Source organism: Lissotriton vulgaris, chromosome 5 (genome assembly GCF_964263255.1).
Source record: "Lissotriton vulgaris chromosome 5, aLisVul1.2, whole genome shotgun sequence".
NCBI classification, from domain to species: Eukaryota; Metazoa; Chordata; class Amphibia; order Caudata; family Salamandridae; genus Lissotriton; species Lissotriton vulgaris.
Window position 1 is genome coordinate 355,114,644 of NC_141693.1, and position 27,798 is coordinate 355,142,441.

The 27,798-nt window shown below is 46.8% G+C and overlaps 1 protein-coding gene across 28 annotated transcripts in view; it reads right to left on the minus strand.

Moving 5' to 3' along the window:
* Positions 1-27,798, minus strand: part of EIF4G3 (eukaryotic translation initiation factor 4 gamma 3) — a 1,432,461-nt gene that overhangs the window by 907,162 nt on the left and 497,501 nt on the right. For all 28 annotated transcript variants that reach the window (XM_086921648.1, XM_086921654.1, XM_086921652.1 and 25 more), the window contains one exon: positions 20,362-20,495. In XM_086921648.1, coding sequence (XP_086777774.1) covers positions 20,362-20,495 — 134 coding nt within the window. The remainder of the gene's footprint in view (positions 1-20,361; positions 20,496-27,798) is intronic.

Sequence of the window (27,798 nt, forward strand, 5' to 3'; positions counted from 1 at the left end):
TTCCTATTCAAGCAAGCCGGGCCGAAGACGGCTGTAATGCCAGAAACCGGTCCCCGGAAGCTTGTTTCCTTTCCAGTAAAAGAACTGGCTTGGTAGTTTGGTCTGCCCGGTTCCCATGATGCACTGGGCCAGGGACAGACTAATTTGCATATAGCCAGGTTCTGAGCTGGGATGGTGCAGTGAGCTAAAAAACGGTGATGGATCAAGCCCTGATCTTTTGACTGGGTACGAGTGTTCTGTTTAATTCAGATACTCTGTCCATCACCACCCCCCTTTTCTGAATCACTTCCTATTCAGTCAAGAAAGTTTCCAGTGACCTCTGAGCTAGCTGGCGCAAACCTAAATTAAGTCTAACAGTCAGTAGAGACCTAGAAGACCTCAGTCCTACGTCTACACTGCTGTTTATGTTATTCCAATGCACAGGGCCTATAGAGAAAATAGGAACTACACTACATGGCGCCCAACGTTTGGTAAGGCGATAGAACTAACGCAAGACGTTAGAGTAACTCAGTCGTGCTTTTTCACTCAGACCCTTTCTCCCGTAAATACTTAAATAGACGTCTGGAGTGGGTGAAAGGTTAAAATCCGCCGGAACTTAGTAGGAAGAGATTCCTATGTAGGGTTTCTGGTTTATTCAACGTTGAAGGATACAGTGAGTCATCTGGAGACAGTGGACACGAATGAATACATTCAAGTAGAAACTGCAGATACCAGAGTTAGCGAACCTCATAAGATATACGAAATAACACTGCGTATAGAGGGAGATAAGACTAGGAAAATAAGGGGTCTATTTTGGGATAACCTCTCAAAAGGCTATGACATCCTGTTAGCCAAGAAAGATTGGCCCCCAGAGTTTGTCAGGGAGTGCCCTCATGGCGAAGAAATGATTATGCCTGCCTTCTCAAATCATATTCCAATTCACACTAAATATATATATGCAAGGAAATGGTCAGTAACTCAAGCACCTGCACTATATAAGAATCATGTAGGATGGGATGAGGACTCTCCTCCTCACAAAATCGAGTTAAAATGTCAACCAACTGCACAAAGGCAGTACCCAATTAAGCAAGAAGCTAAAAAACAAGTCAGGGAGATTTTAGATCAACTTGAATACCAAGGGCTGATTGAAACATGCACCTCTCAAATGAACAATCCTTTGTTTCCTGTCTCCAAACCGGACGATTCGTATCGTTTAGTCTTGGACTACAGACACCTTAACTCATGTTGCAAAACATTTGCGGTACAAAATTCGCACAGTGCTGCACTAATGAACAACATAGTTCGCAAAAAATACAAAACAACATTAGACATATCTAATGGGTTCTTTTGTCAAAATATTGCACCAGAAAGCAGGTACTTGACCGCTTTCTCAATAATGGTGTCACAGAAAAATTTCTGCAGGCTCCCACAGGGATTCAAGAACAGCCCAGGACTATTCTCAGCCAGAGTAACAGAGTTACTACAAATGTACGATGATGAGGCATTATCTTATGTCAATGACATCTCACAGACGACGACTTGGATACTCACTTGAAAAGAGTGAACACCATAATACTTGGGTTCGCAGCAGAGGGTTACAAATTCAAGTTTAAAAAGTCACGAATTGCTCATCTAACTGTCCTGTTTTTAGGATACGAATTATCAAGTGAAGGAAAAAACCTAGCAGACAACTTCTTAGAGAATTGCGCTGTACTCTAAGCACCAAAAACGCTGAAGAACTTACAATCTATTCTAGGCTTCCTGAATTTCGGAAGAACTTACATTCTAAACTATGCAGACAGGATTAAACCTCTCCACGAATTAATAAAACCTGATTTTAAACCAATCAACTGGACTCAAAAACACAGAAATGTTGAGATCACTGCAAACAGACATGTTAGCTAAAACAAAATTAGAAACACGTGACAATACACGCAACCTTGTAATCCGGGTCATCTCAGGAAGATGCGGATTCACGTACCTGACCTCTAATGAGGGAGAAACGGTACCAATAGCTTACAAATCACATTTGTACACACAAACAGAAAAAACATTCAGTCTTACAGAAAATACTGTAAAGGCAGTTCAAACTGCTGTAGCAAGAGAACGAGCCCTAGCCCAAGGCAAAAGAATAACTGTTTTCACAGCAGAATCAGACTTCGAGGCGCTTTTCAGCCTAGTAAATCTAAAAACAGTGGCACTTGTCCAAAATGGATACAGTGGGAAAATTCTCTTGTTGCAGAAGACTTGACATACTATTTTGTCCCGAACATGAAAAAACTGAATGATTTAAAATATGAAAAGGAATATCCTCTGCCAATCGTAATTCTGCCTCTAGAACAGTACTCTTGTATAATCTATACAGACAGATTTGTACAGCATTACAATGTAGATGATGAATCCTACAATGCAGTCTGCGCGATTGTTAAAGGTCGCTGGCTCTGCGGTAAATTCAGACCGAAAATAACAAAAACTGAATGACTGAAAAAAAGTTCGGCTCAGCGAGCTGAAATTAGATCTTTAAAGATGGCGCTTGAAAATGCCGACCGTGAATTTCCAACACTAATCGTGTGCGATTCGCATTTTTGCGTCAATTCATACAATAATGATTTGCAGAACTGGGTTCAAAATGATTACAAAGACGACACAGGTGCCACAATCAAGCATAAAATGCTTTGGAAACAAGTAGTTCTTTTACAGAAAGAACTACAAAAGACTCACGTGATACACACTCTGAGTCATCAACGTGATGGCGTTCACGTTGCAGGGAATTCATTGGCTAATACAGCCACAGCGGAAGCAACTAAACCGGCTTCCGTAGCCACAAAAAAGCGTTCAGGAAAATACATAGACGGGGAAACCATGCTGGCGGTAAAAACGTCTTCAAAAGACAACTGTGCAGCACTACCTGTGAACTATCCACTCAATTATACATACGTAATTGATACAAACTCCGTTCCCTTTGCTCGAATCCCTGGAGTGGGGGATAGGGTAATTCCAAACACGAACCGGAGAATCTTATTATTAGCAGACGCACACATGGGTGAAGGTCCAAGGCACAAACAGATGAAGGAATCTCTGACAGAATTACAATCAGAATACTGGTGGCCGGGGAAGAGCCTGCAACACTATAAATTTGTAAAGAGCTGTTCAGACTGCAACAGAGACCGCAGTAACGAGCCCACCGGAGTAATGCCATGGCCATGAAATCCAGCGCCCTATTAATTTCTTTTTGAGACTATATTCACTTAAAAATGTGGCCCCAGCGCTCGGCTGACGCCAGAACTGTTATAAAAGATTTGCGAGTCTTTATCTGCACATATGCAATAGCCATACTTCATTCTGACCAGGGTCCTGCTTTTAGCTCTCGAGCTTATAAGGAGGCCCTGACCAGCATAGGCATTGGGTTGCGGTTCTCTTGTCCCTTCCATCCTGAGGGAAACGGGCTAGTGGAAAGAAAAAAACGAGACATAAAGCAATCTATAACGGCAAAGGTATTAGGTTCGGGTGATGGGTGGGTCCAGCATTTAACAAGTGTCCAACGTAGTCTTAACAACTTGCCAAGAAATTCTCTAAAAGGTTTCAGCCCATACGAACTATTGTTCGGAACTAGAATGTATGTTCAGGACTTAGATAGTCATGCTTCAGTGGTAGAAGATGAGAAAAAAGGCTTTGACATCAAAGATCGTTTGGCTGTTTTACAGGACTTAAATGAAACAAGAAAAGCCCTGAGCAACATAAAGTTAAAGCAACAGCCAACAACCACTGAAGACACACCACCTGTCCCAGCAAGACCTGTCTGGATTTCAAAGATTGGGGATCTGGTCAGAGAGAAAATAGCGGTGAAGAAGGAATTTGGGCCTTCTTACAGAAAAGCAGTACCTGTCTTAGCAATCAACGGAACAAGATCAGTAGTACTACCGCCCCTTGCTGGTAAAAAGGAGAACCGAGTTGTATCCATCGACCTGGTAAAACCACAATCATGTGGCCTATAATAAATAGTAGGCCCAGTGGACTCCCAAAAAGTAACAGAATACCCAAATTTGCTAGTATCCAAGAGGTTCAAACTGAAAGACTAATCACCTTTGATAAACCTGCAGTGAATACAAAAGGACTATGCAGAAATGCCATGGAACTTGTGCCTCTTGAAACCCAAATTGAAACAGTTTGTCATGAACCAAACACCAGTCTACAATGATGTAGCATCAGAATGTGCTAATGAAAGTCAAATGGAGAAAACAATTCCAACAATCGACAGACCTACATCTGGCTACTTCATCAATTTCGACAATTTCTCTGAAGCTCAAAGCGATCCTGAAGTGACACCAACAACAAAGACTTTAAAAGAAAAAAGAAACAGAACTCTTTCATCAAGTCAAAGAAGCATATCTAAATGCACCATTGATTGAACATTGGATTGTATCAGGGGTACTTATACTCCTACTATGCCTAATTTTAGTTTTAATTTTAGGAAAATGTATTACAGTACAATGGACACAGCAAGTCAGAACATCAACTTAGTTCTGAAGCCTCACAAGTCATCTCACATCGAGAAAAGAGAACTATCATCAGTGAATGTCACAGCCATTCCGATACCCGGCGGGGTAGTTTGGGACAAAACAGACTACGAAATATATGGCCCGGTCGAACTCTGGAAATATCCTCATCAGTTTAAGGTTTCATTAAGTGACTTTGTAAAACCAAGTACATTCTCTGATGATTGGGACTTTGAAAGCATAAATAATATGATGTCGGATTTAGTTTTGTCAGCAAAATTTACAGAACATGATTATTTGCAAGGTTCTTCGAATTATGAACAGATGTACTGTTTTACTCATTATGTAGACCACTATTTACATAAATCTGCTAAACCTAGAAATGTTTTTAAATATAACCAATGGGAACATTGTGCTACTCCACCTAAAAGCAGTTCAAAAACATTCTATGAGAAATTCCAATACTTCTCAGGGTTTAACACAAGTGATAAAGAAACATTTTATTATAAACTGTTAGATAAAACAGGGACAAAAACCATGCTGACAAATACTAAATTGATATATTCAGAAGCATTTTATGAAAAAATTATTACATTTGGTTTTGATTTCTGGAAGAATAACATTGAAACAAAAACAATCTGGGGTACAAAAGATTGGCAGGTACAAGGCCTAGAAGCATTATTTCGAGCCTGCATGATCCCAGAACAAATAATGTTCTTGAATGACAATTCAACAAACGACCTGTCTTGGCCTAGCCAAGATTAAAGACCTTAAAAAACCGTCTATTCCAACGCCAATGCCTAATAATGCAACCACAGATATTGAGGTAGACTTATCCCAAATTTTAAATGAAAACAGAACACATCCTGATTGGAAAAAGTGGTTAATCTGGCCTACAGACACAAATAACTGTCAAGAGAGATTCCTGAACAAAATACAGGGGTTAAAAATGACCAGACCTGACCCTAGATACTCCCACAGACAACATCCAGGGATAGTAACAACATACAGTGTAGGGAAACTATGCCTTGAATGGCTACAGACATCCACACTGGCACAAATTAAGCAACACTTGTCCTTACTTAAAGATGGTGCTGACTTGCGCGATTTCATAATGGGACCACGCAAACAGCGTCAAAAACGTTTCATAGCGGCCAGTATATATGCTGCTTACAACGAGGCATGGAAAGGGACTCAAATTGAGACAGCAGAGAAAATACGAGAAATTGATCGTATTAATTTGGAAAAATCACTTTCTGTTGTGGACAATGGGTTAATGACTCTGTCCTTCAGAATATATTCACTGGACAGTATTGTATCATCTGCTATCGATAAAATAGACCAGGACTTGCTAATGTTACAACATGGCCAGTCCCAATTACGTTCTGTTGTACAGCTAGGCTGGACGTTGCAAAACCTCCGTTCAGGCTATGTGCCATGGCGTTTAATCAACACAACGTCATTGTTTTCTATCTTTAACCTTACTGATAAACAAATCAGTTTGGTACAGAAAGGAGCAGACTATACAATCCTGAATATCGAAAAACTTGAGAGATTACCATTGACAATGTCAGAAAGACCTGTCATTGAATGGATAATACACAGGATTATCACAATTCCGATAACTTCCAATTTAAAAATTGCCTGAAGTATATACCAGCAGGCCAGTATAAAAGGTTGGGTAAAGGATACAGTAAGTCATCATGGAAATTACCTTATACACACACATTTTATAGTGATAACAAAAATGTATTTCTTAGTGGTAATGAGTGTAAACAATCACTAAGCGGTATACTGTTGTGCCAAGGTATTAACTTGCATGGGGCCTGTGAGGGGACTTCAAATAACCTTTCATGCCACCAGCACGGCACACCTGCAACCCAGATAGAGCCATTCTTTAGACAGCTTTCTAACGGGAGTTACGTTCTAATAACGGATCACAGCTGTTGTGGCTTGGTGCCAGGGAAAGCATATCTTTTAAGCGTCAGTTCCATGGTCACTTGCTGTATGCAAGCATTGTATCCAATTGGCCCTGGAGACTCGGTGGCTCCGATTTGGCCTCCGTTAAACATCTCTTCTATACGAATTGATAATTTAAGCAGAATGAAGTCTGTGCTTTTACAGACAACAGTGCCCATCACGTCATCAAAAGAGACGTATGATCTTCAAGTTGCAAGGACAACTGCAGAGATACATACACTTTTATCAACAAATTGCCCTGTGCATTTCACAGAAATGCTCAGCCAAATCCTAAATATGTCGAATGCCAGTGGTATCTCAATTTTTTCGGGACTGTTAACACCATTTGAAACAGTCCTGGGTATCTTTCCCAATTTTGTCCATTCGATCTTTGGCGGCCTACCACTACTTTTGAGACTCGTAGCAGGGATTTTATTTTTGACCCTCCTGCTCCGATATGGCAAGCCAAAACGCAGACATGACTCCTGCAAGGATGGAAGAAACGATCCTAGCAATACGCTACCGGGACCGCATAACTAAAGTCCTTGGACTAGCCCGGCTAAGAGATCTGAATATGACCTGGTTTCTTTCATTCAGACCTATATGGCAGACCTGCATCTTACCTGTGCTTCGATGTATGCTATGCGGAGAGGAATGCGTGTTAGACACCTGTCTTGCACTACAATCAACAGTACCAATGGATATCGATACTTAGCTAAGTCCAGTAACGGCTCATGCATCGTGTTGTCCCCAGCGGTTACCGATCCTGATGACGGCATTCGTTGAGACTAATGCGCTACGATTAGGTGGTGGCAGTGAAGCAAGAAATGAAAACAACATCACCCAGGTACGACCTTCTGTGAGCATTGCTGATCCTGAAATCGATGATAGCAATCATTCTCACAACTGCCAAGTTACAGCATTATCGAACTTGGTCGAACTGTAACCTGAATATGTAGACCAATTCTTTGCGAGCCTGTCTGAAATGATGTTCTCCCCTGAACAGAAACAATAACTTTTTGGAAAACAATCTGACACACAGCGTTCACATGAACTCTGAATTCGGCCTTCGGCTTTGATAAACAAAAGCTACTGAAAAGTGTTTGGAACTATTTTTGCCCCGCTCACCATGAAATTATTTTTTCCAAAAATTCCAAAATATTTACCTTTTTTCTGGCACACGTACTTTGCTTAAAGTAGAACTATTCATAAAGAACAGAGCTTCTATTTTTAGTAGATCTAGAGACAAAATATTACCTCAGCCTCTAGCACATTTTACAGCAATTGTATTATGGCCTGGATACCCGTCACCCCCTCCCAACACAATCCCCAAGAATGGGAAGACGGATACAGTTCTTGAGCTTTTGGAAGGCGGGAGGGAGTTACCCTCCCGGCCGTATTTATTAAAATATGAAACAAAATTAAAACATTAAATAACAGTTTCATATCATGTACAATTTCATTTATACATTACGATGTTTATTGGCTAACCTTAACATATCTCTAATACAAAGGTTCTCCTAGCCGATTCTAAAACATCCTGTAAATGCATTTCTCAAAATTCAAATTGTACATCCTAACATTACGGGCCAACGGCAAGGTCGTAACCGGTGTCAGATCCCTAATACCAGACTCCCCCCCCTTACTTGTGAGGGGCGGGCGCACAGAGGACTGTACCTCTGTGCCAACTTCCAATTTCCCTTGTCTTAACGGGGGCCCATACTTACTCGACGCCATCTTGGTGGTCGTCCGAGGACTTGTGTGAGGTGTCTAGAAGGTAGCGTAGACCCCCCCTCCCACCCCACACTGCTTACCACATCCGCCGTCGCGGATGTCCTGGCCCCGGGAAATTCCAAGGAGGGGACCCGTAGCCCCTCCTCCCCAGGGAGGGGTCTTGACCGCCTTCCCTTTCGGCGGTCCCATCCTTAGAAGGGTACCGCCTCCCCGTGTGAGGGGCCAATGGCCGCCTCCCCCGGGCGCTCCCATCCATAATGGGTGGCGCCCCACCTCTAGGGATCTTCCAATTACTGCTCACCGATCATGACCTTACCGCCACAGGCCGGATAGTTGACCGGCTATCCGGACCCCCCACAAAAGCTCCTACTTAAAGGTCATGGCTGCACAAACTCTTTAACCAAGCTACGAAGTCTCCTATGAGTAAAGCATTCCCTTCCCGGGACAAATGGACCCCATCCTCCAGATACATATGGTCCCCCCTGATACATCCATGAGGAATAGAATGCAATGTACCTGTACGAAACAACCTACCAAGTTTGTTATTTACTTTCTTCACCGACTGATTTAAAGCGGACACAGAAATAGCCCCCCGCCACACCTTCCGCGGAATCATGTGTGACCATGCAATCGTGCACCCCGGAACCCTTCTTGCCAACCAACTTACTGTGGACAAAATTAACTCGAGAAGCACTCGTCGACCAACGGTCACCAAATCATTGCCCCCAAGATGCGCTATGATTACAGATGGCGGTGACCTCGTCCGCCCTAACAGTCCCTCAATGAAATTTTGAAACTGGTCAATACAGAGCCCGCCCCTTCCGTGGAAGGTCACCCTGTACCCGTATTCCCCAGCCACGTGAATCATGTCACCTGCTTCGAATACGTCTGAGGCGCGCCTCACGTATGAGTGGCCAACGACCCACACCACTCTTTCCTCAGCCGGTGAACTTTGACCGCTGGTCCCCAGGTGTCGGGTCAACTGCACAGTCCGCCCCGCAAAGCCTGCTCGCGAAACTGTAAACCAAACAGAAAACAAGAAGCGTGAGTGCAAGACATTAACTTCACAACATGTGCAAACGCACATACCTTTTATAACAGTTTGAGGACCAATGTCCCAACCGCTTTACTTTTTCAACACTCAGACCCCTGGCTGTAGCCTCTGTAGCAGCCCCTATCCGGAAGGAATGGGTCCCAAAATCGCCTGGGTTCAAGCCCGCCGCTGCGATTGCCATTGTTAGCACCCGCTGAAACTGAAACCTAGTCAGTGGGGTGGCGTCGGTGTGCCTCAGCAAGCTTCCCCCCCATGATGCCGCCCTCTGCGCTAAATACTCAACGCATGTTACCGGGCACATGGGAGATCCCGGAATCCGCTGGACTACCACACTGTCCCCGATCGCTCCCTGATCGGTCTTGGACCTGGCAATTGAGACTACCATTGTCTCCCCCTTAATTTGAATGTGTTCTCGACACAGACCTCTCCCCGTATCCTGCTTGTTCCTCGCTACCAGTTCGCTTACCCGCATAGCCCCATGGAATGCTAATGCAAAAGCAGCCCGGAATAGCACCGTCTCTGATTGAGATGAACATGTCGCCGGGAGTACGGACAGTAACAGGGACAACCTTTCTAAACCTATCGGGTGCCTCTCATCCACTCTGCGACCCTCAAGGCGTTGCCACCCACGCAGGGCCTTTTGTACCAGAAAGGACGATGTGGGGTCCTGGATGCCATGAGCCCGTGCCATGAAAGAAATGGCGGCCCGGTGCCTATTGGCCGTAGCCACTGATTTGCCTGCCTGATGTAAAGATACCAGAAATTTCAGGACATACTCCTCCTGCCCCCAATGCTCCCCCCTAGCTGAACCCAAAAAGGACCAATAAGAACGGAACGCCCCTTCATATGCCTTCCTTGTCCTGGGTGCTAGACCCTCTCCCACGAGGTTTTGTAATCCGGGGCACCGAGAGACCAGAGAGCTTCGGGAAATGGTGCCGCCACCGAGTCCGCTGAGGGCAGAAAACCCCAGAAGGCCTGCATATGGGAACGAGAGAGCGCATCAGCTGCCTGGTTTAGTACCCCTGGCACGTGTCTTGCCCTAAAGTGGACGTTTAGTCTCATACATAGCAGGACAATTTCCTCCAGTAATCTCAAAATCCATTTGCAGCGTGCTGCCTGACTATTGATACACTCAACCACGGTCATATTATCAGACCAGAACACCACAGAGCGATCACGAAACCCCTCTGGCCAAGTTTCCAAGGCCACCAGAATGGGGAACAGCTCCAGAAACCCAATATTACCAGTGAGTCCATTATCGTGCCACCACTCAGGCCAGGTTCGTGCCGACCATTGATTGCCGAATATGGCGCCAAAACCTATACTCCCCGCCGAGTCGGTCCACAACCCCAGTTCTTCCGAGGAAACAGGTGGATCGGTCCACACCACACGACCGTTGAAATCCGCCAGAAATGCCAGCCATATGCGCATATCCTGGCGAACCTCTGTTGACAGTCTTGTGCGGTGGTGCCCTTCCCTGAGGCCCACCATGGCTTGTGCGATAGAACGGGAAAAGGGGCGAGCCATCGGCATGACTCTCAGGGCAAAGTTAAGCTGACCCACAGCCTGTTGTAACTGATGGAGAGTTACTTTTCTTTCCCCGAGACATGTTTTTAGCGAGGCCCTGAATTTCATCACCTTCTCTTTGGGCAAGCGGAAGCACCCCTCTACAGAATCTAGCTCAATTCCCAGAAACTCGAGTGTAGTAGATGGCCCTACCGTCTTACCGGGTGCCAGCGGCACGCCAAACTCCTCCATAAGATTACAGAATTCCCTCAAGGCCTGTGCACATTCCGTGTCCCCGGCTGCCCCCAGAAACAGAAAATCATCAAGATAATGCATAACATGTGTAAAGCCCGTGGCTCTTGTAAACGCCCATTGCAAAAAACTACTGAATTTCTCAAAATACGCACAAGAGATGGAGCAACCCATTGGCATACATTTATCCATGTAATAGCGTCCCTGAAACATAAAACCTAGGAGACGCTGATCATCTGGGTGTACCGGGAGCAACCGGAACGCCGACTCGATATCTGATTTAGCCATCAGCGCTCCGGGCCCTAGGCGATTCAAAATGGCGACGGCCTCATCAAAGGATGCGTACCGCACCGAACAAACTCCCGGGTCAATCGCATCGTTCACCGAAAGGCCCCTAGGAGCTGACAAATTATGTATTAACCTGAACTCCCCTGGGTCCTTTTTGGGGACCACTCCCAAAGGTGAACAAACAAATTGCCAACTGGCGGTATGTCATATGGTCCAGCAACCCGACCTCGGGCCACTTCTTTCCCAATCTTTGCCTGTACCACCGCCGTATTCTGTTGAACCGATAGTTGGTTCTTACATTGTGCTCCCCCCTGAAAATCCCCCGCCGGGATGCGGAAACCATATGAAAAACCGTCTCGCAACACCCCGGCGGAGATATGATCAGGGTATTCGTTCAGCCAAGGGATCAGTGCCATGATATCAACCGGGGTAGGTAATGGCGCCCGTCTCCTTCAGACCTGTTTGGCGCCTCCTCTACCTCACGTATCACCAGTCTTGGCTCTGCACGTACTCTCGGGGTGCGAGGACTGTCCGCACCCTGCACACTCATGCCTGAACCTGCAAGACCCCTGTGGCCTAGAACACTTGCCTCTGTTAAAGCTCCAGCAGACCCCTTTCTTACCCGAGTTGCCATTATTCTTTGTGTTCTGATCACTGCTTGTACCCGCCCGAAAGGGCGCCCCCAAAGAATGGCGGGAAGGCTCAACCCCGTTTCCGCCTAAAGATGGCGACTTCGCCGTGCTCGACCTTTCAATTTTTTGCCAGGAAATGGAGTCGAAACAATCCCACGTCAGGGATGAGTCGTGTTCCTTGGACTTACGAAATATGCTATCATAACAACACCATTGATTGCCCCCATATGATTCATAAAATTCCATGATACGTGTCTGATAAACGGCTAATTCCACCAATAATTCGGGCCTATGTTCCCCCATAATTGCAGTGAACATTCCAAACGCTCTGGCCCAATTGGCGATCGTTTCATCTACTCTGAAACCCGCCATCTTTGCGCGCCATACACTAGGATGCAAAAACTCTCTGGTTTTTTACATGCTCAATCTCATAGTGATCGGTCAACAAGGAAAACATGTTCACATATTTATCCGCCCAAATCCTTTCTTTCACATCAATCGGGATATGTTGAACGACTTTTTCCCTCCTTGAGGGTACCGATCCCTCCCCCGCCATCGGCAATGGCTGCTTACCTGAACCGGTAGCTGTGACCGTTGTCGCTGCCGAACCAACGCCCGATACTGGTTGTTCCACGGGAGCCTGCGGGTAAACAAGAGGACACGGTGCCTTCGCAGCATCTTTCGATTGCCGCAACTGCTTCATTATCGACCTGGCTTCTTCAGCCGTGGCCCCCTCATTCTCTCTGCCCAACCATGCCGCCAACTGGGCAGCCAGCTCAGGAGGCATATCTTCCTCGTTCACAGGAGTGACCACCACAGGGATCGGTTGCCCCGCGTTCGGGACCGGAACTGGGGCCTCGCTCGGGGTGACCAGGTTTGCTGGAGGCGATTCGGGAACCGGGGCCTCCCCACCCGATGCCCCCTTCTTGGCCCTTCTACCTCTCCCGTTAGGGACTACTCCCGGCAATGCTGGTCCGATGACTCTCTTTGGTCCCCCCGCACCATTCATTGCCGCCATCTGCTTCTTCATGTCCGCCATGTCCTTCACCAGCATACGAAGCATCTGGTCGGTCCCAACCCTCTTTCCGACCTTCTTGCCAGGCATCGTCCACGGATAATCCTCAAGGTCCTAGGTCAGGAAGCTTCGAACTTGCTGAAAGAAGAAACACAAAAATTAAATTCACTAAATTGGCTCTTGTTCCGTCAAGGGCTCACGTGCAACGAGGAGGTGCAGCTTCCAAGCACAGGAACAAGAGGATGCTTCCTTGGATTGCTGCTCCATTTATTCTCCTCCGGGAGGGCGTGGACCCTCCTCCGACCGCCTACAGGGCGTGGCCAACGGTGTAGGGGTCTAGGACAGCCCCTCTTGGGCGGGAAAAAGGCGCGCCCCGGCTACGCCGCTTCGGGCATACCAGCCGTGACACGCCTCCCGCCCAAAATGGCTTCCCGGGGGGATCGGGGTACCCGACCATACGTTCGGGGGGACCGAGTGGTCGCCCCTTTCCATTATGTGTGATGAAATAGTCTCACCCTTCTTTTCTGTATTGAGAGACATTTCATATGTAATTTTTCGCAAAATCGTTCAACTGAATATATATGCAAGATGTTTTTGAATGATTACTCTGCTTAAAACGTACAGTACCTATTATCATTTTCATGTATTTCTTATACACCATTTCAAATGTAAAATGTATTTTGGGGTGGGTAGGAATACACGTGCATCTTTATTGCTTACGTTTTTAGTAATTGATGGACATAAAATCGTGGAGTGGATGATGTGTTTTATCTAGGAACCCGATCAATATTGTGACCTTATGCCCCTATACGGCTATAATCAATAAATATCCCTATAATGGCATAATAATCCGAGCCATATTTCAGTAACTCGCCTCTGCAGTCCATGACACAGCAGAAGCCACTTCCTTAGATTCCTAGAGAGCACACCGAGTTCTTTCGACATACCAAACCCCCAGCAACCTGGGAAAGCCCCGCTTGCTTTGTTTTGATTGGTAATAGAACTCCTGCGAGCACTGTAAGATTGACCAGTTCTTAGTGACATCTTTATTGACGTCTTATGTCCAAAAACTCAGCACCTTTCAGGTATAAATATACCAACGTTGCCTTAAGCAAACACACGGTGGTGGTGAATACTGGAGCACAGCTGTCCCCTTGCAGAGAGCCCAGCAGATGCGAGAAGCCCAAGGACGCTGCCCCTCCTCTCTGACGTGCTGAGAAAGACGCTGTCTTTTCTCCTGCCGAGAAAATCCAGCTAGGGCGTTTCCAGCCTACCCTTGCGGGTGACTGGGAAATCGGGTCCTGAGAGGGAGATACCAGACCTCCTACATTCTATTCCAGGTGCTGACTAAACCCTTAGAGAGAAATCTTGAATCAAACTCTTGGCAAAACCAACTTAACCTGCTACTTACTTACTCCCTCCCACGTATTAGGCTTAGGTCAGGTACACCGGGGTAGGCGTAGTTAGAAGCACCAGTTGAGGTCGTTAGCCAATGTATATATGAATGTATATATTTTATTCATTTTAACTATCTTATGGCTAAGAAACCATATCAATGCTTTTACAGTATTATTTCGTAATACTCCTTTTACTGTACGCACTTTTTGTTATAACAAGTCTTGCAATTGTGGCAATTCATTTCTCTTGCATGAGGAGGAAGACTGCTCAATAAATAATACCTTTTTTTGAAAACGCCCGTCTCTCTCTTCTCTGCACTCTGGTGAAATTAAATCTGCACAACTGACTGAGTGAAATAGCTGTCTATTGTTTCACACGACTCTAGAGATCGACTCTTATTCTGGGGAGCAAAGTTGTCATGTTTATGCGGTTGTCGGAAGCTGTATCCCTTCTTGTCTGAGCCAGGGAAGCTGATCACTTCCTATTCAGTCAAGAAAGTTTCCAGTGACCTCTGAGCTAGCTGGCGCAAACCTAAATTAAGTCTAACATAGTCAGTAGAGACCTAGAAGACCTCAGTCCTACGTCTACACTGCTGTTTGTTATTCCAATGCGCAGGGCCTACATGGAAAATAGGAACTACACTACAACACAAGTCCGGAGCTCCCGCCGACGGCCTTCATCAGCACCAGCATATTGGCCGTACCAGTTCCAGTCGGTCCAAAACTTGGGGGGAACTCGACCCCGGACTTGGAGTACAGCCTCCTCACTCCCTCCTATGGTTGCTACCAACTACGGCATCCTTCGCGGGAAAATCCGACGCGAGGTTGGCAGGTGGAAGCCCTACCCTCTCTCTTGGTTAGGCAGGATCGCGGCAGTTAAAATGACCATTTTGCCCCAGATCCTCTACCTATTCTGTACCCTCCCTCTCCATCCGCCCGCTGGCTGGATTCGCCAGATGCAATCCGACCTGGCCCAATTCATCTGGAATGGCCGGAAGCCGCAAATGCGAAAATCATTGGTGACGCTTGCTCCGCAGATGGGAGTACTGGGCATCCCGGACTTCTAACTGTACTTTCAAGCGGCACAATTGCGCTACCTAGTTGAATGGAGCAGATGGGAATCAGAGAAACATTGATTGTTTCAAGATCAGGCAGTGGCGGCGCGACCATTGCAGGAAATTATTTTCCTGCACAAGCCCCACAGGCCCCCTAATTTCTATGCCTTGCACATAACCCGGGTTCCTCTTGAGGTGTGGGATGCCACCAATATCGCGCACGACCTTACAACCTTCCTGTCTCCCCTTACCCCATTGGTCGATAACCCCGACTTCACCCCAGGCACAGAAGAGGCGGCTTTTGCACACTGGAGGCCTGCTGGCTGCCGGTTTTTGTACCACATGTATGGAGCCAAGGGGTTGTTCCATTTTCCCAATTTAGGCAGGAGTACGACTTCCCAGAGACTGAACGACTAAGGTATCTGCAGGTGAGACATTGGGTGTTACACCCGCAGGTCCGTGCTAGCGCAGATAGACTCTTATCTTCATACGAAAGATGGCTCATCACCCGCATGACAGATTCCAAACTCATCTCCGAACTATACAAGATGTTACAGACCACACTGGTGTACACTCATAACCTGGGTAGGGAGCGATGGGAGAGAGAATTGGGCAGGACCCTCTGTCACGAAGAATGGGGGAGATATACTATAGGGTCAGGCACTCTGCATACCACATGGGGCTCACGGAGACCTTCACGAAAGTTGACATATTGGTATTATACACCAGACAGGTTACATGCGATGGACCGCAGCCGAGAGGCAACTTGTTGGCGTGGCTGTGGCCAGACTGGCAACCTGGTGCACTTGTTGTGGAAATGCATACATATTCAGTCCTACTGGGCTCAAGTATTATATGAAATAGATAAGCACTTTGAGACGGAAATACCGCGCTTCCCAGCTTATGTGCTACTAGGTCTACCTAATCCCCTGACCTACCCACTAAAATCCCGCAGGGGCAGACAGATGGCTATCACAATCAGCTCAGCGGTTCAAAATATACTTACACATTGGCTTATTCCCACTATACCCTCCTTTGTAGGATGGCTTCAGCGATTATGGCACATGCTCGGGATGGAGAAGCTGTCACTTACTATGGCGGGAGAGGGATACGCATATGATGACCAGTGGCAAACATATCTATCACTCTTGGCCACCGAATTCCGAGAAGTCACATGTCCCCGATATCTTAGACTGCTGCGCCTCACAGAACCTCGGAAGACAGACTGTTTAGCAGGTCTCTGAGAGCTTAGCATAGATGAGGGGAGGAATATGGGGCTAGCGAGAGACAGGGAGCACTGGCAGGAGGAGGGAGGGGGGTACCTGAGGAAAAGGGGTTCCTTATTTTTCCTTTTTTCTTTTTCATTCTTATAGTTTTATTCTATGCACGAGCAATTGGCTGATACTGTCTCGAGCGCTGACCTCACGCTCTCAGCTGGCACTGTCCGGCGGTGCTGTTTCGATCTTGTTTGAAGACAGCTAACTGTACATGGAAATACTTGCGTGTTTAAATTCAATGAAGATATTTGAACCCTAAAATTAGTCTCAGGCTATCAGAAAGACGAGTAGACTCCTGTACCCTGTTGGTGAAGATGAACAAGCTTCATAGCTCCTTTTTTCAAGAGTGCTTGTACATCTTCCATGAGGTGTGGAAGTGAGCTTCAGACAATTATGTTGGATAATATCCAAAACCCACTGGCGGGAGGTGATGTCCCAACAGGCGGGAAAGAATCCTTGTAGAAAATCTCCAACAGGTATTGTGTGATCAGGGGAATAAGAGTTAAGTCAGGCCTTAGTGGTAGTGGCAGATGGTTTGGTGAATCCGCCTTTGGAGTTACCTTTATACAAGCCTCAGTAGTAGTCGCTAGGAGAGGTGGTTTGAGTTTGTGGCCACTGGTATGAAGTGAAGATGTCATGAGATGTTGTTTTGGACCCTCTGTAGTAGGATGACCGGCGAAAGGAGCTACAATGGGAAGGTGATTGCAGTGCTGTTATGGCTTTTGCCGTTTCAGTATCTTTGGTTTTTTTCAACAATGTATCTATCTGAGGGCCAAACAAATGTCCACCATCAAAGGGAAGAGCACGTAAATTTTGTTTGACTTCCGGTTTAAAACTGGAGACCCGAAGCCATGCATGTCTGCGTAATGAGGCACTTGAGTGTACACCCCTAGCTGCAGTATCCAGGGCACAATATATAGTTGTCTTGGATATTTCCTATCCGAGGCTATTTGGTAGCCTCTTTTTTGTCTTTTCAGGGAGTCATTAGAGGAGTGCCTCCATCTCGTCCCAGTGGGCCGATCATATCTAGAGAGAAGGTCAACGGAATTAGCGATACGCCAACGATTGGCTGATTGTACGACTGCCCTCTTTCCTGCAGCATCTATCCTCTTACTCTTTATCTGGTGTAGGAGCGTCACCAATTGTTTAAGAATTAGCTCCTTTTCATGTGGTTGCTACCACTAAGGAGTCTGGTGGAAATTGAACTCGTACACAGCGCAGATCATATGAGGATGCTTCATATTTCTTGCCCACCCTTAGTGCTATAAACTTAGCTCTTACTGAGTCATTGAATATATCTGGGGAGTGGCGGAACACACCCTTTAACATTGGTAGAAATTGATCAGGGTCTGTATCTGCTGAAGGGTCTGTATCTGCTGATGGGTCCGTCATAGGTATCCCAGTAGCCATCCTGTGGTTAGATATCAAAAGTGTCTCTTTTCCTCTTGTCCCCCTATATTTGAAAGTATTGACTCTTCAGGTGAGTATGGTGTAGGGTCTGCTGTCTGCTGTCAAAGCAGGTGGTATGTGTGAATGATGTACAGCAGGCAGGGGTGGTAGCGTAGTAGGTAAAGGGCTTGTGGCCTTGTCGGTTTTCTTTTTCTGTTTGGGCAGAGTCGGTATGTCCAAAGCCTCTTCACATGACACCTGCCTTTTGGCAGGTTGAGCAACAGTTTGTGGAGGGTGAGCAATTACCTAGCCTGTGGTCTAGGTGGGTCATTAACAATTAGCTGTGCTTTGACGCCAATGTTTTCGGCTCTGCCGCTCTACTCAGAGGCGTAAGTGGTTGTCTTCGAAGCAGTCAGCTTCACAGTTTTCTTCAGCATCGAGCTAGGGATGGACATTTCCAAAGACGGCGATCGGTGCCGACCATGGCCAGAACGCAGAAGTGGCCAAGCAATCTGCTTTGAGTGTTCATAAATGGGAAGTTGAAACTTTGTGGTGGTCTTCTGGGATTGATGGTGAGGGAACAGTACTCACAGCTAGTTGAGCTTAGGCAGGTCTTGGATCTCTAGTTCTGAGCCAGAGCTATCATGGGGGAGAAGGTCTCTTCGTCTGCAGCCGACAGCTGTGAATGATGATCACCCTCAGACCAAAGTGATCTTGTGTGTCGTCCGGGCTTCTTCGAAACTCTTCTAGTCACCAAGCCCCAATGTCACACAAAGTCTTTTCAACCTGAAGGCGTGACAAGCCTCAAAGCTGGCCTTGTTGTGTTTGGGGAAGAGGAACAGATTGCAGACTTGGTGGAGATCGGTGCGATGCTACTTAGTGTGTCACCGAGAACAATAAAGAAAGGAAATCTGTCCAATCACAGTGTGTCCAGATAGTGGAGGGATATGCCTAAGGAGCGAATTAAGGCACAGTCTAAGGCAAATTGCCCCGACAAATCTGAAGTTGTCAAGCCTAACGGAAGAGAGGGCCGCGATCAATAACAATACCGACAAAGTATGAACCAAGAAAAGTGCAGCAAGACTGTGTTGAACTAGAGCATAACATCCCATGTCAGAATCAAATGGTGGAAGAAAACATTTTAACAATAGAGTCGATGACCATGCATATTACCAGTGAAAGGAGAAGTCACTGTACCTTGTCACTCGAAATACTTTTTTCAAAGAAAAATAACTTGCACACATCCGAGCACAACAATAGAAAGCAGGATTATGCACATAATGCGTATCTACAGCCGCACATGCCTCAAACATATGAGTTCTGAAACCACAATTTATTTGTGCAACAAAATCAGGTGAGCATAGTATATGAATTAGGCTCTCAGTTTTCTGTTTTTACTCATTTTTACAGATAAATACAGACAGAAAACAATGTGTTTCCTGTCTGTATTCATTTTTAAAAGTGGAAAATTTCAGAAAATTGTGCTTACTGTGAGTGACTCTTCAAGCTGCCCTTCATGAATCCCAGGCTGACAGATGAGCATATGGACATCATGAGCAGTTAAAAAACAGGAAGAGATTTCCTTAAATATAGGCATATGTTAAGATATATTTGTATATTATGCTAATATTTACCTGTGGGTGTAGTGTTTTGTCATATTTGGGTGCTTAATTTCGAACAACGTGACATACATCAAAGTATGAGTGCATGTTCATCGGCCAAATATATGTGGAAATCTACCATTTTACAAACTCATTTATTGTCAAAACACAAAATAAATATCAATAAACACCAACAAGATGGCCAAAAAATAAACATGGATAAATACAGACGGAAATGTGAAAAAAATAAATACCATGAAACTGGCAGTCCTATATATAATCAATATGTGTGCTTTTTAAAATAAATCATCCTTGATGATATTTAAAGGCTTCTAACATAATTCTTTAGAAATATCTAAATTCCAAATTTCACACCTCTAGTAAAAACTTTGTGGCATTCAGTCCTTAGACTATGAGGTAAAAATAGAATGCTTAAAACATGCCAAAGGTGTTCTTGGGCCACTTCCTCCCAGATATTGAAAGAGGAGCAACTGGGTGAAATTCTGTTTGTCCATAAAATAGCATTTATTTTTTTTAAGTTTGCCCAATCCGATCCATAATTCATTTTCCCTGCAACATCTGTTTTTATTCCTTTTCTGTCAATAACACAGCGTTATCAGTTACCTCATTTGGGCTGCTTTCCTCCTCCTTACAGAAGTTTTCCCCAAGACAGCCAAATAAAAAAATAAACTTAAAGCCAAATGTACAAGAAAACCAGCTTTCTTACTGTTTTTTTCTCTCTCTTGGTTGGTGGAGGAGGCTGTGGTGGTGGTGGCTGAGGCTGCTGCTGCTGCTGCTGCTGCGTAGGCACGATGATTGGTGCAGATTGATACACTGGCTGATTTGGGTAGAAAGGTGACCCTACAAGGACAAAAGAAGAAATCAAAAGGCTATTCAGGTCCCACAAGAGGTCAAGGTTTTCAGTACTAATACTGTGATTATTAGAAAACATTCCATTTGTCGCCTGCATTTAAAATCATGTGGCAGAGTGAGCTGCACCAAGGCTCGGACAGAGGCCACCAGCTATTCTTCAATACCAAAAGAACTGTTGGTTGGCTGATTCCTTATTAGGCTATTTTTCTTGCCTAATAACTGTTGATTTTTGCAATATACCCAGAAGTAAGCTAAGCTGCTTGGAAACTACGAACATGGCTACTTTCAATAGAAGCACATGAACAGTAAAACACTTCATGTAGATCTCGGATTTAAGCACATTACAATTCTGTGCCGACTTCTTTGAAATGTAAGCGCCACAGAAATCGCACAACAGGACCCGAACTTTGACTGCTTACAGGGAAGCACAAATAAGAATACAGTTGAATCATCGCAAATGCTCCAACATTGTTAAAGTAGGCTTAACTTGCCTTGGGCTCCCCTACCTAAATACTACTGGTGTGCTCTCTACTATTTCAAAATCTACTACAAAAGCGACAGCACTGCAGTTTCACAACTGCAATTATGAATAATTTGTAACCTATTCAGTTTCGCTAGCTATTTTTTAAGAGAGTACGATGGCAATGCTTTCACAGGAAGATGGCCACTACCATGAAGTAGCATTTGAAGATGTAAGACATTTTACAGCAGCTGAACCAGGGATACTGCCAGAGATACTGCCTCAATAGTCAGCAAAGGACCCAAGTGATGCCGGACATTCAATGCACAAGCCATTTGTAAGTGTGAAAAATGTCTTCTATCCTAACAGTGCACAGTGTGAAGAAGAAACTGAGAAGAGAGATCTGGTATGGCTTTTCCTTGTGAACCGTTTACAAAGCCAAACGTTGCTAATAATCAAAGCATCAGACTCGCCAGACTAAAATGATAATTATTAAAACTTGTTCTTCTAGGTAACCAATTACATTTCACTAGTTACCGGACTTTCAAATTATATGTATGCAGCAACCTGGCACAATTCTCAAATTCCAACAACTTTATAGGTTGCAGTATAGAAGGATGAAAAACCTTAGCTTTATGCCACTGCTAAAGCAGGTCAATGAATAAAGAGGCACAACTAGGTTGATGTGACCAAGAACCATAACACACTAGAACAGTCATTTAATGTGCTATTTATATTCTGACTGGCAGTACTGGTGGAATACCCATGCCATTATCACTATGGCTTATGTAGGAAAATGGTCTGCCTCGTCTGTCCCCATCACGCCCCCCTCCCCTCCCCGGTTTTTCTTCAATACAGAGTTTGGTTTATCACTACCGGTCATCTAGGCCACTCCAGAGGAGTAGCTCAAGCAAGAAAAAAACAAGACCGTGTTAAGTACAGAGATGCTGAGCGTTATCATCCAGCAGGATGCATAGGGTGGGGTTCCATCTGTGGCATTCTTCAGTCTCAGGGGTAGTTGGACTCGCATGAAGCCTCCAACATTTTGAGTGTCAAGAAGTGTCCTATACTGAAGGTAGCCACCTTCTGTTTGGAGAAAGGGCTAAGTATGTTCTATAATTATGGTCCTCGTATACAACACTACCTATAAGGACCTTGAACCAGTTCTCCTAAAAGGGTGTTGTTGTATAAATTGAGTTGAAAGGTATGCAGGTTTCTGGCTGGAGCATAGTCCATGTTGGGTTCTGAAGGTAGCAGGGCTGTTGCACCTATATAATATGTGCATAATGGATAGGGTCTTGAAATCGACCTAAAAACAGGAGCCAATAAAGAGGTTACAGGGATGGCTTGATGGATAAATTGTTTTTAAGCCAGACACATTTCTACTTGGTCTAAAATAAACACATTTTCTCCCATATACAGATATTACGAAATGACATGAAAAGGGACTGACTGCAGGCAGTAAATGGTTTAAAATCCATTAAAAAAGGACAAAGCGCAGGGGTCAGGACTATTTGATTCAAGAGTGACAAATATGAACAGAGGGCAAATGTCATATAAAATGACTGACGGCCATTTCTACAAATATATGGCAACAAAACAGTTCCCCTTTGTAATACCCACAAACAGGCAGTGGTTTTGTTAATATGAGTTACTACAATCCCACTTTGTGCCTCAACTTGCTGTGGAACTTGTAACCTAGGGCTCATATGACTTGCGCCTACAGAACATATTTGGTACCCAGCTCAAACAGACTGTTGCAACCTGTGGCAGGCCCACCCTGCAATCCTGGATGGACGCAACAAGGACAGTAAACCGACCAGGACACAATGTGGCAGACCGCATAGGAAAAAACTTATCTCTGGCTCACAGGACCCGTGGGGCGCTGGTAAGGCCGAAGGGGAGCACGGTTAACTAAGAGTGCTTGTGGCCTACCGTGAACGGCAGGTAACGCCGGTGGGCCATAAGGACGGGGATATGAAAATAAGCGTCCTGCAAGTCCAAAGCTACCATCCAGTCTCCCAGGTCCAGGGCAGCTAAGACTTGAGCCAGTGTCAGCATCTTGAACTTTTCCTTCCGGAGGAAGCAGTTGACGTTCCGCAGGTCCAAGATAGGGCGTAGGCCCCCTTTGTCCTTCTTGGGTACCAGAAAGTAGTGGGAGTAACAACCACACCCTACTTCTGGCCCAGGAACGCCCTCTATGACCCCCTTAGCCAAGAGGGCCGTAATTTCCTCTTGTACAAGTTTCAAGTGATCCCCCGACACGCGGTGGTACTGCGGTGGCATGGCTGGAGGGGTCGCCTCGAAGGAGAGGGAGTAGCCCCTTCGGAAGATTTGCAGCACCCACCTGTCCGATGTGCAAGTGCGCCAGTGGAGGTGGTGATGGCGAACCCTGCCCCCCACTGGTGTCACATGGGCCTGAAAGCTCGGACTAGGAGGGTTTTGAGGCGGATGCTGCAGCAGGGGTAGGTGTGGACTGGCCCCGCCATTGTGCCCGACCGCCGCCACTGCAGTTTTCACGTCGGCCACCGCGCTGGATGGTCATCTGCGGGCCGTGGCTGGCAGGACGTGTGGGGGCGCCCCTTCCTTGGCCACAAACGGAGCGAAAGGCAGCCATTTGCTGGCGCGGGGCCGAGAGGCCCAAGGACTTGGCCGTAGCCCTGGAGTCCTAAAGCGCTCAAGCGCATGGTCTGCCTTGTCGCCAAAGAGGAGACGGCCATCAAACGGCATGTCCATAAGGGTGTTTTGGACATCGGCCGAAAAGTTGGCGGACCTCAACCAGGCGTGGCGATGAATCGCCACCGTCGTTGCCATCGCTCTGCCCAGTGAGTATCCAGCCCAAACCGGATGGAATACTGTGCTGCATCTCAACCCTCCGCAAGGGCTTGGGCGAGTTTATTCCGGGCCCCCTCCAGACATTGTTGCAGCACGTCCGCGACCGTGTACCACAGAGAGTGGGTGTAACGGCCCAAGAGGCACGCGTTGTTGACTGACCGCAACCCCAAACTCAGGGAGGAGAATACCTTTTTCCCGTATTGCTCATACCTCTTGGATTCCCGATCAGGGGAAGCCATCGGGAATGCGGTCTGGGAGTTAGAGGCCTGGATGACCAGGCTCTCGGGGGTGGGGTGGGTGGACAGGAAGCAAGGGTCGCCCGGAGCCGGGCGGTGGCGCCTGGCCACGTTCCCATCTACAGACGGACCTGTAGCGGGCTTGGACCAAGTGCCAAGAAGAACGTCTGACAAGGCCTCATTAATACCAGCGACGACCCGGAGCCGGCGGGGCCCTGCGGCGTCGGGACCGAAGTCGCCGGGGCCGAAGCACCCGACGGCGCCGGGGCCAAAGCACCCGGCGGCGGCTTGGGGACCCAGTCGGGGCCGCTTGGCCCGAAGGCGCCGCGGAAACCGACGGAGGAGTGAGCGACCTCATGGCCATGAGGAAGGCGTCGATCTCCTCCGGCATCGCGTTCTGCCCAGGGACCAGTCGGTATGGAGCAGGCCGCGACGCCTGCGGCTCCGGCGGAGCCGCAGGGGCGGTGTCGCCCAAACCCCCGGCTGCGTCGCGCAAGCGTCGGGGGGAGTCAGAAGAGCGATGTCGCCTCTTCGACTTCTTGTGCCTCTTACCTGAGGACTTCAAGCCCGAAGACGGATGACGACTCCCGGAACTGTGGTGACTCCGGCCCCGCAACCAGTCCCTCGACCTCCATCCAGACCGGGACCTCGAGCGGCGCAGGGCTGACTGCCGGAGCTCGAGTCGCTTGCGGGACTGCTCCCGTCTAGCTTTGAACGTCAGTCGGAGCAGGACTTGTCGTCATGGTCGGGCCCAGACAGTGAAGGCACCGGCGATGGGGGTCGGTTACCGACATCATTCGGCAACAATCGGCACAGGGTTTGAACTCGGGCATCCCTACCAGCATCGTCGGAGTCGAGAGACTTCGAAAGGCGATCAAAAAGGATCGAAAAAGTTAGTCAAAAATTGGCTATGGGTACAACTTTTTCCGGATCGGCGCTTGCTGGCGCGGAAAAAAGAAGAACTGACGTCAGCGCGCGAGGGCGGTGTCTAAGTACTCCGGCGACGTCATCCCGGCGCCAACGACGCCTGGGGATATTCTAAGGTAAGGAATCTAATACTAACCTGTTTCTTTCAGATATACAGAATCAAGCACAGAACCTTTGTCTTTTCCGAATTTAGGCAACTTGGCTCATTAAGTAAGTCTCAATATAAACCCATGGTGGAATAAACAAATCATGATAGCACTCAAATGTGGCACATTGGGGATTATGCCCGAACAGACCTTTGGGTATAACCCAGTTAAGTGTATAGAGATTACCAGTCGGGCTTCTCGGAGCGAGACCTAAAGGAGTTAAACACACAAGGCAAATAAATATGAGCAGTTTTCGCTTTAGGCCTTGGTCACACTTTGAAATTAACTCAGGATCTAAGTCAATGAAGGGCATGGAGGTTGGTTCAGTAGAAGATATATTGGTGCAGCTCTCCTTGCTCACAAAAGACTTACTGCCAGGACAAACCATCCAAGAGAATAGTTCCTGTCTAGATGCAAAACAAAAGAGGGTTCCGCAAAAGAAAGAATAACTCACTTGATGTTGGATAGGCCTGCCATTTTTGTGCAATAGATTCCATCAATGTCCGTAAAGTGCTTAAAATTCAAAGTGATGTGCACTTGAAAGTCAATCTAGAACGAAAACGAGACACTTAAAACTAAAGATGCGGAATATGCTCTTGCCCTAGTATTGCAGGCTCATAAAGTTCAGCTCAGCTGTAGAGAAAAGACTGACATGTATGTCGCCACAAAAGTGACGTAAAATTCACATAGGTTAGAGGACAATAGAACCTGCTAAGGATGTGCAAAAGACGACTGAAAAACCAGAGCATGGTGGAAGTGATTACTTTGCAAACACGTTCCAATACTGGTCTGGTGAAATGAAGAAAGAAAGTGTTTGAGTTCATATACTGTCAAAAAGGGGCCTGCATTATGGCCGATGATTTGTTTCAGCCTCTGACCAGCAGGAAAGAAATCCCCCGATTTTGGAGAAGGGGACCTAAGTCCAGCAAACCATATATATTCTCCAAACTTGGCCATAACTGTTCACTGGCCCCCTTAAGTAAACACTTAACCATGGCTGCTACTGAATATTATTCCTAGACATTAGATTTAACTTATGAAACATCTATTTGAAAATTCTAGCCTCTGTACCGTTTTGCAAAACCTATGCCGGTTTGAAATTTTCTACAGAGGATCCCAAAACAACTGTAAGAGTAGTTAGTTACATTTACTTGTAATTGTAATTCTTCCATCAGGGCAACATTTTTCATTACGGGCCATTAAAAGAATTCCGGTAGTCCAGAAATACTTTTGAGTCAAAACAATGGAGGCTCGTGAAATGAGTGCCTTACTGAGGAAATCACCTTCTGCCACGAGGATTGACCCAGACTTCTGCCTGCACTTTGAGGCTGCTAGTTCTTCCGCCACCTTTCGCGACACCCGCTCCGCGGGTGCCGCTCATCTGCTCCCTGAGGCTGTTTTAACCTGGTGTGAGCGGCTCCGCAGTCGGCGGAGAGCACACTCGCTCCCAGTAGAGAACGGCCCAGGTTGAGGTCTTTGTTGGAAACACAGTGCGTGGAGCCTACCGGGGGCCTGCGAGGACCAGCATCCTCCATTCTACACAGCTGGTGCCTCTTCCCCCAGCGGCCACGCCCCAGCCTCCAGCAATACCTACCTTTGGGAACACCGGCTGCTCGGGTGCCTTACTGAGGAAATCACCTTCTGCCACGAGGATTGACCCAGACTTCTGCCTGCACTTTGAGGCTGCTAGTTCTCCCGCCACCTTTCGCGACACCCGCTCCGCGGGTGCCGCTCATCTGCTCCCTGAGGCTGTTTTAACCTGGTGTGAGCGGCTCCGCAGTCGGCGGAGAGCACACTCGCTCCCAGTAGAGAACGGCCCAGGTTGAGGTCTTTGTTGGAAACACAGTGCGTGGAGCCTACCGGGGGACTGCGAGGACCAGCATCCTCCATTCTACACAGCTGGTGCCTCTTCCCCCGGCGGCCACGCCTCCAGCCTCCTCGTACTTTACAGGCGCATTCGCCACCGCGACGCGGGACGTGCGCGGGACGGAGCTCGGGGCGAAGACCGGGCAAAGATCGGGCCGTTTGAGGCCGTTTGAGTACGGGAGAGTCCGGTCCGCCCCCCCCCCCCCCTTTTTATTGCCATATCTGGTTTCCCAACCCACGGAGCAATGAGCACTAGAGAAACCAGAAGCAAATCGACACTAGCTGCGGCCGTAGCCGCAAAGGGCCCCATTGACAATTACTTCGTCAAAGCCGGATCTCTTCTGATTGAGGAAATTGAGGTTTTGGAAAGAAGAATTGCCCAGGAAATTGACTGGGTTAGAAGATCTTCAATGAGGCCAATGGCTGAAGCTAGAACTCCGGAGGGGAGGTCCGAACTTATAATTAACGAAATGACCGACCAGGTAATACATCAATCACCTAATGCAATAACTAATGACCCCGATTTTACAATCGAGGCTCCCAGTGAATTTGAGGACATGAGTCTAATGGCCCTTCCAAACACCCAATTGCCTCATACCTCACCAGGAATTATTCTCCCAACACTCGATCCGAAAACAGTGGTAGTCAATGACAAAGAGTCTAGCCCCGATAGAGATAGGGGGGTCAGGGAATGTGCCATACAAAAAAAGAGGGGGGTCAAAATAAAGAAATTAAAGAAGTTAATAGGCTAAAGTCCCCAAAATCTAAACCACCAAGGGGAAAAGGGGCGAAGGGAGGCACTACAGTTATCAACTTAGAGA